At 42.8% G+C, this 15,268-nt stretch overlaps 1 protein-coding gene across 1 annotated transcript in view; it reads left to right on the top strand.

The window, feature by feature from the left end:
• Positions 1–14,118, top strand: part of LOC135558263 (actin filament-associated protein 1-like 2) — a 54,202-nt gene extending 40,084 nt beyond the window's left edge. The window contains exons 9-15 of the mRNA XM_064991982.1: positions 4,560–4,771; positions 5,302–5,423; positions 6,177–6,297; positions 7,094–7,184; positions 8,280–8,446; positions 9,139–9,249; positions 9,426–14,118. Of these exons, the coding sequence (XP_064848054.1) occupies positions 4,560–4,771; positions 5,302–5,423; positions 6,177–6,297; positions 7,094–7,184; positions 8,280–8,446; positions 9,139–9,249; positions 9,426–9,452 (851 nt within the window). The 3' untranslated portion in view covers positions 9,453–14,118. The remainder of the gene's footprint in view (positions 1–4,559; positions 4,772–5,301; positions 5,424–6,176; positions 6,298–7,093; positions 7,185–8,279; positions 8,447–9,138; positions 9,250–9,425) is intronic.
• Positions 14,119–15,268: the final 1,150 nt, after the last annotated feature.

Consider the following 15,268-nt stretch of genomic DNA (forward strand, 5'->3'; position numbering starts at 1 on the left):
TGTTGTAGAGCATGAACCTACAGGAACGGGCCACCGCCTTGATGTTAGTTGAGAATGACAGGGTGTTGTCCAGGATCACGCCAAGGTTCTTAGCGCTCTGGGAGGAGGACACAATGGAGTTGTCAACCGTGATGGCGAGATCATGGAACGGGCAGTCCTTCCCCGGGAGGAAGAGCAGTTCCGTCTTGCCGAGGTTCAGCTTGAGGTGGTGATCCGTCATCCACACTGATATGTCTGCCAGACATGCAGAGATGCGATTCGCCACCTGGTCATCAGAAGGGGGAAAGGAGAAGATTAATTGTGTGTCGTCTGCATAGGAATGATAGGAGAGACCATGTGAGGTTATGACAGAGCCAAGTGACTTGGTGTATAGCGAGAATAGGAGAGGGCCTAGAACAGAGCCCTGGGGGACACCAGTGGGTGAGAGCGCGTGGCGAGGAGACAGATTCTCGCCACGCCACCTGGTAGGAGCGACCTGTCAGGTAGGACGCAATCCAAGCGTGGGCCGCGCCGGAGATGCCCAACTCGGAGAGGGTGGAGAGGAGGATCTGATGGTTCACAGTATCGAAGGCAGCCGATAGGTCTAGAAGGATGAGAGCAGAGGAGAGCGAGTTAGCTTTAGCAGTGCGGAGCGCCTCCGTGATACAGAGAAGAGCAGTCTCAGTTGAATGACTAGTCTTGAAACCTGACTGATTTGGATCAAGAAGGTCATTCTGAGAGAGATAGCGGGAGAGCTGGCCAAGGACAGCACGTTCAAGAGTTTTGGAGAGAAAAGAAAGAAGGGATACTGGTCTGTAGTTGTTGACATCGGAGGGATCGAGTGTAGGTTTTTTCAGAAGGGGTGCAACTCTCGCTCTCTTGAAGATGGAAGGGACGTAAGCCAGCGGACAGGGATGAGTTGATGAGCGAGGTGAGGTAAGGGAGAAGGTCTCCGGAAATGGTCTGGAGAAGAGAGGAGGGGATAGGGTCAAGCGGGCAGGTTGTTGGGCGGCCGGCCGTCACAAGAAGCGAGATTTCATCTGGAGAGAGAGGGGAGAAAGAGGTCAGAGCACAGGGTAGGGCAGTGTGAGCAGAACCAGCGGTGTCGTTTGACTTAGCAAACGAGGATCGGATGTCGTCGACCTTCTTTTCAAAATGGTTGACGAAGTCATCTGCAGAGAGGGAGGAGGGGGGGGAAGGGGGAGGAGGATTCAGGAGGGAGGAGAAGGTGGCAAAGAGCTTCCTAGGGTTAGAGGCAGATGCTTGGAATTTAGAGTGGTAGAAAGTGGCTTTAGCAGCAGAGACAGAGGAGGAAAATGTAGAGAGGAGGGAGTGAAAGGATGCCAGGTCCGCAGGGAGGCGAGTTTTCCTCCATTTCCGCTCGGCTGCCCGGAGCACTGTTCTGTGAGCTCGCAATGAGTCGTCGAGCCACGGAGCGGGAGGGGAGGACCGAGCCGGCCTGGAGGATAGGGGACATAGAGAGTCAAAGGATGCAGAAAGGGAAGAGAGGAGGGTTGAGGAGGCAGAATCAGGAGATAGGTTGGAGAAGGTTTGAGCAGAGGGAAGAGATGATAGGATGGAAGAGGAGAGAGTAGCGGGGGAGAGAGAGCGAAGGTTGGGACGGCGCGATACCATCCGAGTAGGGGCAGTGTGGGAAGTGTTGGATGAGAGCGAGAGGGAAAAGGATACAAGGTAGTGGTCGGAGACTTGGAGGGGAGTTGCAATGAGGTTAGTGGAAGAACAGCATCTAGTAAAGATGAGGTTGAGCGTATTGCCTGCCTTGTGAGTAGGGGGGAAGGTGAGAGGGTGAGGTCAAAAGAGGAGAGGAGTGGAAAGAAGGAGGCAGAGAGGAATGAGTCAAAGGTAGACGTGGGGAGGTTAAAGTCGCCCAGGACTGTGAGAGGTGAGCCGTCCTCAGGAAAGGAGCTTATCAAGGCATCAAGCTCATTGATGAACTCTACGAGGGAACCTGGAGTGCGATAAATGATAAGGATGTTAAGCTTGGTAACTGGTAACTGTGACAGCATGGAATTCAAAGGAGGCGATAGACAGATGGGTAAGGGGAGAAAGAGAGAATGACCACTTGGGAGAGATGAGGATCCCGGTGCCACCAACCCGCTGACCAGAAGCTCTCGGGGTGTGCGAGAACACGTGGGCGGACGAAGAGAGAGCAGTAGGAGTAGCAGTGTTATCTGTGGTGATCCATGTTTCCGTCAGTGCCAAGAAGTCGAGGGACTGGAGGGAGGCATAGGCTGAGATGAACTCTGCCTTGTTGGCCGCAGATCGGCAGTTCCAGAGGCTACCGGAGACCTGGAACTCCACGTGGGTCGTGCGCGCTGGGACCACCAGATTAGGGTGGCCGCGGCCACGCGGTGTGGAGCGTTTGTATGGTCTGTGCAGAGAGGAGAGAACAGGGATGGATAGACACATAGTTGACAGGCTACAGAAGAGGCTACGCTAATGCAAAGGAGATTGGAATGACAAGTGGACTACACGTCTCGAATGTTCAGAAAGTTAAGCTTACGTAGCAAGAATCTTATTGACTAAAATGATTGAAATGATACAGTACTGCTGGAGTAGGCTAGCTGGTAGTGGCTGCGTTGTTGACTTTGTAGGCTAGCTGGCAGTGGCTGCGTTGTTGACACTACACTAATCAAGTCGTTCTGTCGAGTGTAATAGTTTCTACAGTGCTGCTATTCGGGGGCTAGCTGGCTAGCTAGCAGTGTTGATTACGTTACGTTATGTTAAAAGAACGACAATAGCTGGCTAGCTAACCTAGAAAATCGCTCTAGACTACACAATTGTCTTAGATACAAAGACGGCTATGTAGCTAGCTAGCTACGATCAAACAAATCAAACCGTTGTACTGTAATGAAGTGAAATGAAAATGTGATACTACCTGTGGAGCGAAGCGGAATATTGACCGGGTTGTTGAAGTTCTATTCAGTAGGCGTTGGCTAGCTGTTGGCTAGCTAGCTAGCTAGCAGTATCTCCTACGTTAAGGACGACAAATAGCTGGCTAGCTAACCTCGGTAAATTAAGATAATCACTCTAAGTCTACACACTCTAAACTACACAATTATCTTGGATACGAAGACAGCAAAGACAACTATGTAGCTAGCTAACACTACACTAATCGAGTCGTTCAGGTGAGTGAATAGTTTCTACAGTGCTGGTATTCGTTAGCTAGCTGCTGGGCAGATAGCAGTGTAGACTACGTTAGGACGACGAAATACGATAATTACGCAATAATCTTTGATACAAAGACGGCTATGTAGCTAGCTAAGAAGAAATTGCTAAGATTAGACAAATCAAACCGTTGTACTATAATGTTACCAGGTTCAGTCTTACAGAAACCTCTGTGGTTCTTTTATTTTTTAAATATTGTTTTCATCCCTTTTCTCTCCCCAATTTCGTGGTATCCAATTGGCAGTAGTTACAGTCTTGTCTCATCGCTGCAACTCCCGTACGGACTCGGGAGAGGCGAAGGTCGAGAGCCATGCGTCCGAAACACAACCAAACCAAGCCCATCCTACCCGGAATGCCCATCCTACCCGGAAGCCAGCCCCACCAATGTGTCGGAGGAAACACCGTACACCTGGCAACCATGTCAGCGTGCACTGCGCCCGTCCCTCCGCGGGAGTAACTAGTGCGCGATGAGACAAGGCCAAACCCTCCCTAACCCGGACGAGGCTGGGCCAATTGTACGCCGCCCCATGGGCCTCCCGGTCGCGGCCGGCTGCGACAGAGCCTGGACTCGATCCCAGAATCTCTAGTGGCGATCTCTAGTGCGTAAATGGGCTGAATAATTTTGCACGCCCAATTTTTCAGTTTTTGATTTGTTAAAAAAGTTTGAAATATCCAATAAATGTCGTTCCACTTCATGATTGTGTCCCACTTGTTGTAGATTCTTCACAAAAAAAAATACAGTTTTATATCTTTATGTTTGAAGCCTGAAATGTGGCAAAAGGTCGCAAAGTTCAAGGGGGCCGAATACTTTCGCAAGGCACTGTATATAGCGAATCGAGGACGCTTTTCCTGTGGTTCATTTTCATGCCAGCCAGGTAGGCTATACGTCTGTTTTAAAGAGAAGCAATGTGCTTAATATTAGGAAAGTTGAGAAATAAATATAGTAGGCCTAGCCTATAGAAAGTTGATGGGATTATACGATTTTTAATAGAGGCCATCACTGTTTTCTCACGCAATTGCATAGCCTATAGCAAAGTTGTGCAACATGAGCTCATGGGCTCTCATGAAGTGTTTGATTTGATTTTTGATTACGTTTATATTGATGTTAGAGTGATTAGAGGGACAATAGAGAGCGGAGCACTTGGCAGTTAGCAAGTTTGGTAGGCTACCAATGAGCATCAGCAGCATCAGAGCTTGGAGAAGCCTAATTACCGTGACTAAACGGTCACGTGGAATTTGACTGTCTTCATGACTCGTGACCGCCGGTATGGCGGTATTACGGTCACCCGAGCAGCCCTAGTCATAACCATAGCCTGGTCTTGCACTAACTCCTATCTCATCTACCCTAAGGCTCTCGTGCCCTTTGACCCTGTTTCCTGTTTGGGCTGCAGGGTTTCTAAATGTGCTAATGAACTGCCAGTGGCAGAGCCTGTGGTGTCAGGTTGAGGGCGGGGTCCTGAAGATGTACCGAGACAGGGGCTGTGAAAAGAGCCCCCAGTATATGGTGCCATTGAGAGGCTGCCAGGTTCGACCAGACCCCGACATGCCTCAGGCCTACCGCATCACTGTGGTCCAACACGGAGACCAGGTGGCAGTACTGGAGGTAAGAGCTCAGGGGTGAAGTTCCCCTTAGGTACATATCTAGGATCAGCTTCCCCTCCCCCAATCTTAATTATTGGGGGGAATGCAAAACTGACCCAGGATCAGCATCTAGGGGGAACTTCACCCTTCTCCCTGGTAAAAAAATATGTTGAAAAAGTTGGATATTCAAACAGGGCTTTTGGTGTTGTAAAGGGGGCCAGAGTTCATTGGATCACTTTGAGTCACTTAACGTCATTGTGGTTCAATTTGATCATTCTGGACAGTCATTTCACACTTACATTTTTTTAAAGAGAAACTTGTTATGTACATGATCACTACCAAACACAACCCAGCTATTTCCTATTTCCTTATATAAAATAATTCAAAGCCCCCAAAATTTGCTGTGCAGGATAAAATAGGACCAAATTATTCCTGGAACAGTGCATGGAGTGTTGTTGAACCTCTCCTTCTTCTCTCTCTGTCTTCCTCGTTCTCTTTATCACTCTCTCACACAACCCTCCCTTGCTCTGTTCATCCATGTCTCTGTTCCAGGCCGGCTGTGCAGATGAGAAAGAACAGTGGGTGCAGCTCCTGCAGGATGGGAGTGTAAGTCACGGTCAGGCTGACTCTCTGTACCACCATGGAATCACCTCAAAGCCTGCTGGAACACTGAGGTAACACATTTTCACAGTGGTCACTAGATCCTTTACTATATGTCTTGATTTAAAGAGGTCTTCTCGGGTTCAAAAAGTTGGCCTGGACCCAAACGGATACAATGTTTTTTTTTAAAGGGTGACCCAGACCTGAATGGACTGAGAATAATCCTACCTGAACACGGATGGACCCGACAATAACCAGTTCTAGACCTGACCCATACCCTTATGGGTCCGGGTCTAGACCAGACCCGATTGGACCCGAGTGAACAAAAAATAAAGTTTATCGACCAAGTTGCTCTTCTGGTTAACAAATAGGTCTTTATATGTTGGCTAGGCCTTCTATAAGTCAATAAATTCCCTTTCATACCGTAAAATAAATATGCTGCATGCTATGCAGACCGTGGCCGGGTCCATTCAGGTCCACTCGGGTCTATCAGCCGTAGTTGCATAGACCCGATGACAATCAATCAGGATCCAACACGGACCCGAGGGAAAGTTCAAATTTTGGACCCGGATCAGGTCTCTGGTATATTTCTTGTTCAGTCGGACCCGGGACGACATCTAGTGTGATGATCTACAATGAAAATCTACAGAACAGGGTCAATATCCACAAAGTGTGTCTGAGTAGGATTGCTGATCTAAAATCAGATTTGCTAGATTTAATATACAAATCCTAGATCAGTACGCCTACTCTAAGACAAGTTGTGAACACAGGCCCTGAACTATGTTTATAAACGCATACTTGATTAACATTTTTTTTCTTACTATCAGTGGTTTAAAGGAACTAAGGTTCCCAACCTCAAACATGTACATCGACGACTCCTTTCACCAGCTCTGTGGAAGTGGCAAATCGCAACCCATCTACTCCAACACAGCCATACTGGAGCACATGGTACGTCCATTCTTGGGGGGGAGAAACAGGAGCTGTAAATTAGTTGTATAGGGAGATATTATAGAGGGATATTCCGATTTCACTCCTTTGCTACTATTTTCTTCGGTTCTGTGAGACAAAGACTGGGATTCAAACCAATGCACATGGACTTCTAAAGGCAACAATTAAAAAAACGTTTTAAAAAATAATAGAAAACAAAGTGGTAACTGGCTCAGGCCACGGTGTACTGTGCATTAGTTTGGTCCGCTAGAAAGTGAATTGTTCCATTTCAATCTTCAGGCCACTGCTTATATCGAGTGCAGCTGACATCCAAGTCGTGTACGGTGAATACAATCTCCAGGAATGTCTGTAAAATTTCCTTTAAAAGTCTCTCTTTGCGCAGGTAGTTAATATGAGTTGGTTTGAATCACTGCCTAAAACACTGTACAGCGTTGTGTGTCCAAGGGTTCCGAGAGACTATGACTTCAGAGACTTTGACTTCAGGCTTGAATGAGGGCACAGTCAGGTGATAGTCAGAGGCGTACATACATTTATTGAATTAACAGCAAAAAACTGTAAACAGAAAACAGTACAAAGAAGTCCTGGGTCCTGTGTGGCTCAGTCGGTAGAGCATGGCGCTTGCAACGCCAAGCGTCGTGGGTTCGATTCCCGCTGGGACCACCCATATGTAAAAGTAGTGGCCCCAGCCGACTTGTAAGTCGCTTTGGACAAAAGCGTCTGCTAAATGGGATATATTATTATTATTATTAAGTCAGTGTGATATTTCAATAGATTTCCTTTGTTTTGCTCTCATCAGTTCCAGAATTCCCAAAATGTTGCCAGGGGAGAGTTGGTGTCATCCAAGGATTCAGTCGACTACAGCAACACTGAAATCTTTAACAACCACAGTGAGTCGGATTCGACTTTGAAGTAAAACAATTCTTTTACATTTAGCTTGAATTAGAAAAATGTCTACATAATTGTATGTTATAACAGATTCTCTGCACAGAATTTTCCATCATCATCCCATAGTTTATGTTGAAGTTGCATTCTGTTGCTTCAATGTAAAACACTACAGACACAAAGGCATAGTGCCTTATAGTGGTGGAAACCCGTTTACACTGGTCTCTACCCCACTGTTTTTGAGGAGATTAGATAAAATATAAACGTCTGGGACTACTTCATATAATGCCCCCAAGCTTTGGGTTATTTAAGCGCTAAGGGCTGAAGATAGAGTCTGATCCCAGACCTGTTTGTGCTAAACATGCCAAACATGAAAATGAGTGACAAGGTAGCACAAACACTTCTGGGACCAGGCTACTGAACACAGCTAAAAATAGTGTGCAGGCCATGAGGGCATGTAAGGCCACGGTTCCTCCAGGTCTTTACTCATCATTAAGCAGTGAGCTAGGATTCCTTCTCAAAATTGTGGGGGGGATGTCAATGTTCTAGGTGAATGGAATAATGCGTAGTCAGGCGTAGGACACAGGTATGAGTAAAAGTCACGATATTTACTCAAATTCAACAATAATCCAACAAGAATAAACATAAACAATCCAGATCACGTACACGGAACCACTTGACAAAAACAATCACACACAAAACAACAGGGGAAGCCATAAATAAGGAAAACTGATTATGGAATGGAAACCAGGTGAGTATAATGAAGACAAAACCAAATGAAAATGAAACATGGATCGGTGGTGACTAGAAAGCCGTAGAGGCGGAAGTCCTGACAAGGGAAATGCGCCTATGTGCTCTGATTTTGGAAAGCACTGGTTAGCTGTCATTTCTGGTGTTTTGGTATTTTTTCTCTGCCTTTTTGCAGAATGTTTTCCTGTCAACAAAACTCATTTGAGTCTTTAGAATAGAGTTGAGTTCCATCTTTAAATGTCAATTTGGTGCTATTGCTATTACAATATTACTTAGTGTTAATTTATTTTGTACAAGTATTTCATGTAAGTATTTACTGCACATTTGTGACAGTTACGGCTCTTTAACAGGTAGAAAATTGTGTGAGGTGGAGCTGGGGGTTCAGGAACTGGACCTGACCGGGAAGAGGTGGTTGCATCTAAGAGCTGGATCAAAGATTAACCTCATCACTGCACGGAAGACAATCAAACGCACCTCTTTCAGGCAGTCTCTGGCCTTCTGTACAGAACGGGCACAGGTAAGGCCATTATACGCTGCCACCCACAACCCTGTTATGCCACCCATAGAATTCTCATCCCTGAAAATATCCAGTGACCGTATACATAAAGTGTTTCAGAGCAGAAGTGCTGATCTAGGATCCGGTGCCCCATGTCCATATAATCATATTCATAATGCTCTAAAATGCAACACTGATCTTAGAGCAGCACTCCTTCCCTGAGAAGCCTTATAAATATGGGTTCAGATAGCCTACAGTGATGTTTTGTGGAACAATACTGTCACTTGGTGTTTTGAATACTCAACACAACCACTAGTGTGAAATACTGAAGAAACAAATGGATTCATAGTGTGACATGGGTTGACCAAACAGAATTGGTCAAATTCTGGGACAGGGACAAAACATCATGGGCCGACCAAAGTTGCTTGACACATTGTAAACTCTCCTTACCAGTACGTCACTGTATTGGAGTTTGTGTTTTATCTACTCTTGGCAGGGTCACTGTGACATTGTGGTAAAGTTGGAGCGCCTTTAAAAAAACATGAGCTGGCGCACACCCAGAAAAAAATATTTTATGTGGAGGTGCTGACTAAAGAGAGTCGCACACTCCATATTGAAACTCCCAGTAATTTATTGGGTAAATCAATTGGAGCTCCTGACAGCATGGGTCTACTCTAAGGTCTGTGCTCATTTTAATGGCCTTGTCTCCACAGGGTGGGTTATTCAATCCATTACTGCGACGAACAACCTCCGCTAAAAACTCACTGAAAAGAGCCCCTTCCACCCTATTTATTGAGCATGGCAAGGTGTTTCAGAGAAATAAGGTAAGTTTTGGCCTTGGTATGGTCTGATAATCTGATGAGTAATATATTCTGAACATCACTCTGCCCCATTGAGACAACCATATCAAGACAATTAAATGGAGGAATGTAAGTCAAATTGTTAAATATAATTGTTACATTTAATGTACCGTTGTGTTCTTTTTATTTGTATTTTTTAGGAGTGGGAAACAAAGGCCTTTACTTGATACTGGTCATTCTGGTAACAATTACCTTGTACTGTACACATTCCCTGACTTATATGAAGAGTTTAATTTGCAAATGTTGTACTGTATATCCATTTTCAGAAATGTTGGTAAATTAGCTTTTATTGTTTAAAGAAATTATGAAAGCGACTGGTTTGTTTTTTCACGATCTAATCATGGCATTGGGTGACAGAAATGGATTTGTTTAAAATCTATCACTTCATTGTTTCATTTCAGAGAGACAAATAATCATATTATTTTGCTAAATGTTATATATCCACCTTACTCTCAGAGAAATAAGTAGTATAGCACACACTCACATACAGACTCATATATGCACACAGTCCCTTTCTCCCCTTACCTTTCCTTGGTCTTTATTTCTTAAATTTCTCAGAAAAAATTACAATTTTTGTGGTATTGCTTTGTGCACTGATTTTACTGCTCTGGAGAAAACGAACATTGTCGCTGGGTGAGTACATCTGATAATGTGCTCTCCCGTCCATTAGACATTTTGTCTGCGGGAACTCCCTCTTTGTTACTCGGTCCACTCATCCAAATGCCGATGCATTTGTGGCATGATGTGAACAGTACGAATTTGTGTCACTACCAAAGTCTAATGGTTTAAATTACTGTTTTGTATTGTCTGGAATCTCACTTGTAGAATTCACTTGTAGTAGGTCTCTTAAAAAAGAGAAGCCGTGAAAGGTTATTAAACAGAGGTGCCTATATTCTTCTTTGTTGATATCAGGTAACATGCAACCTAACCCTGGCCCTGATATGCAATGTCTCCAAACCCCCTCTGATTTTATGTTTCGTTCTGGTTTAGGTATTTTTCATTTAAATGTACGCAGCCTGTTGTCTAAAATTGATGGGGATAGGATTTGGGCTAAATCCACTGATGCTGATGTAATTGTGTTTTCTGAAACCTGGCTCAGCAAGTCTGTTCCTGATAGGGATATTTGTATAAATGGTTACAATGTATATCACACTGATCGAGTTAAGAAAGGTGGGGTGTGGCTATATATGTAATGACTACGTGTGGCAAAGTCTGAAACTATTTGTAAACATTTGGAATTTCTTGCTTTGAATGTTGAGTTTTCAAAGGGTCTCTATAACTGTGATTGGCTGTTATAGACCCCCCTCTGCTCTCTGTGATGCATTTTCCTCTCTGATGAACCTTATGTCTAAACTTATTTACAGTTAAATGATCTTGATTGGTGATCTCAACTGGTGTTGGTTAAAGCCGGTGTCTGATGATTTTAAAATGTATTGTAATCAACTTACCCAGTTGATTAACTCACCCACCCGTCAAAATCTCAAATGTCCACAAAAATCTATCCTGATTGATTTGACACAAAAATATGGAACAAATGTTCCACATAAATATTCTGTGATTGGTGTTCTGTAATGATTTAAGTTACCATTGTGCTGTTGTTGCTGTTATACTAAGGTTCATAAGACAAACCCATGCTTTATTTGTAAGATCAATGTTAAGAGTTTTAATGAGCAGGATTTTATTCATGATTTGTTTGATTTTGACTGGAGCTTATTCCTGATGTGAAAACTGCCTGAGTATTCTTTCATTATGTTTTTTTCCAAATAGTAAACAAGTATGCCCCATTCCGCAGGTTCAGAGTTAAAGGGCGAAATAATCCATGGTTTTCTTCTGAGCTGTTCTTGTATTATTCACAAACATAATCTAGCCTGGTCTAAAGCAAGGAAATCATGTTCTGATGCTGATTGGTCTCTTTTTAGGCAGCTATGAAACAAGTGTTCTTCTCTACTCAGGAAGGCCAAGTCTGAATATGTTATGTCTATTACCACTGATAACCTGAATGACTGTCACGCCCTGACCTTAGAGATCCTTTTTATGTCTCTGTTTTGGTTTGGTCAGGGCGTGAGTTGGGGTGGGCATTCTGTTTAATGTTTTCTATTTATTTGTGTTTGGCCGGGTATGGTTCTCAATCAGGGACATCTGTCTATCGTTGTCTCTGATTGGGAACCATACTTAGGTACCCCTTTCCCACCTGTGTGTGTGGGAGGTTGTCTCTGTTTAGAGCATTTTGCTTGTGAGCTTCACGGTTTGTTTTTGTAGTGTTCATTAAATGGTACCCACAAAACACCAGTCTCCATGTCAACAGTGAAGAGGCGACTCCAGCATGCTGGCCTTCTAGTCAGAGTTTCTCTGTCCAGTGTCTGTGGTCTTTTGCCCATTTTCTTTTTTGTTTTTATTGACCAGTCTGAGATATGGCTTTTTCTTTGCAACTCTGCCTGGCAGGCCATTATCCTGGAGTCGCCTCTTCACTGTTGACTGGTGTTTTGCGGGGACTATTTGATGAAGCTGCCTGTTGAGGCGGCTGTTTCTCAAACTAGACACTCTAATGTACTTGTCCTCGTGCTCAGTTGTGCACCGGGGCCTCCCACTCCACTTTCTATTCTGGTTAGAGCCAGTTTGCTCTGTCCTGTAAAGGGAGTAGTACACAGCATTGTACAAGATCTTCAGTTTCTTGGCAATTTCTCGCATGTAATAGCCTTCATTTCTCAGAACAAGAAGAGACATGAGTTTCAGAAGAAAATTATTTGCTTCTGGCCATTTTCAGCCTGTAATCGAACCCACAAATGCTGAAGCTCCAGATACTCAACTAGTCTAAAGAAGACCAGTTTTATTGCTTCTTTAATCAGGACAACAGTTTTCAGCTGTGCTAACATAATTGCAAAAGGGTATTCTAATGATCAATTAGCCTTTTAAAATGATAAACTTGGATTAGCTAACCCAATGTGCCATTGGAACACGGAGTGATGGTTGCTGATAATGGACCTCTGAACGCCTATGTAGATATTCCATTAAAAATCAGGAGTTTCCAGTCAATGACAACATTAACAATGCCTACGCTGTATTTCTGATCAATTTTATGTTATTTTAATGGACAAAAAATGTGCTTTTCTTTCAAAAACAAGGACATTTCTAAGTGACCCCACATTTTTGAATGGTAGTGTATATTGGAATTTTAATTGATGAGAGCCTCTTTTAAATTGTATATTAAACAACTTCCAAAATTGAAGCTGAAGTTGGGATATTATTTTAGTTGGGATATTATTTTAAGGCCTGTTTTTCTTTTGAAACCAGAAGGGGGCTAGTATCAGCTATATTTAGGCCTGTACTAGACTATGGTAATATTTTATATGTGAATGCTTAGTGTTTGAGATCAGTTGGCCCTCTTTACCACGGAGCATTGAGATTTATTTTAACCTGCAAAACCCTTATGCACCATTGCACTTTTATGTTCCAGGATTGTCTGGCCTTCTCTAGTTAATCGTAGGCTCAGTCACTGGTATACTTTTATTTACAAAGCCATTTTTGGGGTTACTACCATTTTATGAGGGCATTTTTATTGATCAGAAATGGGATGGGTACTCTCTTCGTTCGCAGGACTAGCTGTTCCAAATGTCTGAACTGAATTTGGTAAAAGGGTTTTTATGTACTCTGCGCCATCGACTTGGAATGCCTTACAAAATCCTTTTAAACTGGAAGAACTTGTCCCAATAGGTGTTTTTAAATCATTGATAAATAAGGTTGATTTCCTTGACCTGTCAATGTTTTTAATTAGCTGTTTTATGATTTTGTTAGACTCCTGTGAATTCTGTTTTTTTACTAGATTACTTTTAGTTTTTCATGTTGTCTGTCTGTAATTGTGTAATGACTTGGTGCTGCAAGTCTGGCCACGACGCTCTTGAAAAAGAGATTTCAAATCTCAATGAGCCTTTCCTGGTTAAATAAAAAATAAAATAAAAATATATTTTTTTTGTTTACAAATAATAATTCAATACAGTAATATGCGATCTGTGTGTAAATCACTTACATTTTAGTCATTTAGCAGATGTTCTTATCCAGAGTGACTTACAGTAAGTACATTCATCTTAAGATACAGTAGCTAGGTGAGACAACCACATATCACAGATAAATATGCAGGATATGAATGTTCCATTCCAGCTAAATCATGGACATATAGCTTCTTACAAAAAAATACAACTAATTCTAAAATCTATGAACAAATAATCTGAGAACAGTAATAATTTACACACAGATGAAGGTATCCATAAGGAATCATTTCTGATTAAAAAAAACACAAATGTGAAAAATGTGTGGATATAGCATTTTGGAAATAAACTCTTCATACACTATATTGCACTGAACATATTATTTATGTGCATGTGGATCATACACCAGGTTTAGTCTTTTATACATTTTTTGTTGGGGGAGGGTACTTTTTAATTGAATACATTGCTTGTTTGGGGTCTTTCCCTATTTTCCTCTTTTCTACCAAGCATGTTTGTCATCAGAAATGTCATCTCTCCTGATGATAATAAAATAACATATCTGCCAAATCCCAAATGGAACCATATTCCCTATTTAGTGCACTACTTTTAAACCATGGCCCTTAGAGGTCTAGTAAAAAGTGGTACACTATATATATGGAATAGGGTGCCATTTGGGACAAACAAGTTTGTTTATCCATTTAAGAGATGAAGTTTTCTTACCAATACACTTTGCTGTTTTACATTTCTGAAATATTTTGCGATACAGTGACATTTATTTTAATGTTATGTTTCCTTAGAGAAGTTGTGTATTATTAAATGTTTGGTTGGCCTACAATTAGCTGTAACTGATAACTGTGGTAATGAAACACAAATTAAAACATATGTATGTGTTCGATAAAGTATTGCTGTGGTAATGTTTTCATTTTGGACAAATTTAGGATAGATATACATTATGGAAGTGTAGTTTGTTATTTATCTCAAAGTGTTGACAGGTGGTTAAACACACAATAATGCTTTGAATCAAATTAGCAGTTTGCTGTCAGATGAGATTGTGTATAAGCCATATGTCAACACTGTACATTATGATTCGGCTTAACAATGTGTTGGACATGGAAAAGGCCAGGTAAAAGAAAGTGTGGATTGTCTGGAAAGTCTGGAAAAAATTCTGAGGCTGTACGGAGTCAACGCCGATTCAAAAGTCAAACGGGCACGAGATGACGCACATGAGCAAGATGAGATATCATTGCGCGAGTAAAACACGAGTCGAGAGAGAAGAAATGTGGTCGAGTCAGCACAGGGCAGGTCCCACGAGGGCAGGCCAGCATGGTGAGTGCAAATTAAACTTGAGAACTGCATTCCCGCAAGCAGAAAATACATTTGAGAGTAGAGATTTTTGTTCCCCTGAAGATATACTTATTACATGACAAGGCAAACATTTCTGCACTCACAAATATGCCGTGTCCCCACACAGATGTCTCCTCTCCCTCTTCAAGTAGGTTACCTTGGCTCTCCTCTATGCACAGCATTCTGGGGACTTCTTGCAGGTAACCATGGCATCCACCAATCAACTTCCACCCTTGAAAACATGAAGGGTGGTATTTAAGTGATGTGATGTGTTGGATTTGTCTCAAACATAACGCTTATTCAGTTAACATGTGTACAACATTAACATGTTCTCCCTATAATTGTTAGCTGGGTATCCAGAATTGGCTCTTTTGATAAAGCCACAGCAGTCTTAAAATTAAAGATGTTAAAACAGTTAAACTCCAATTGAACTCCTGACTTCTTATTTTCCTCTTTCTCTCTCACTCAAGTTGTTTTCAGGAGACAGGTCAGTGTGTGTAGAAAGAACACGTTTGTCGAGGTGGAGTCAGGTTTGGCTGGAAGGGATGTCCTTGTCCCATCGTGCTCTATCAACTCCTCTGGCGGGATTGCCAGTTGTGCGGTGTTTCCTCTTACACATCGGTGCGGCTGGCTTCTGGGTTAAGCGAGCAGAGCAG

This window comes from Oncorhynchus masou, chromosome 17 (genome assembly GCF_036934945.1).
Source record: "Oncorhynchus masou masou isolate Uvic2021 chromosome 17, UVic_Omas_1.1, whole genome shotgun sequence".
Classification (NCBI taxonomy): domain Eukaryota; kingdom Metazoa; phylum Chordata; class Actinopteri; order Salmoniformes; family Salmonidae; genus Oncorhynchus; species Oncorhynchus masou.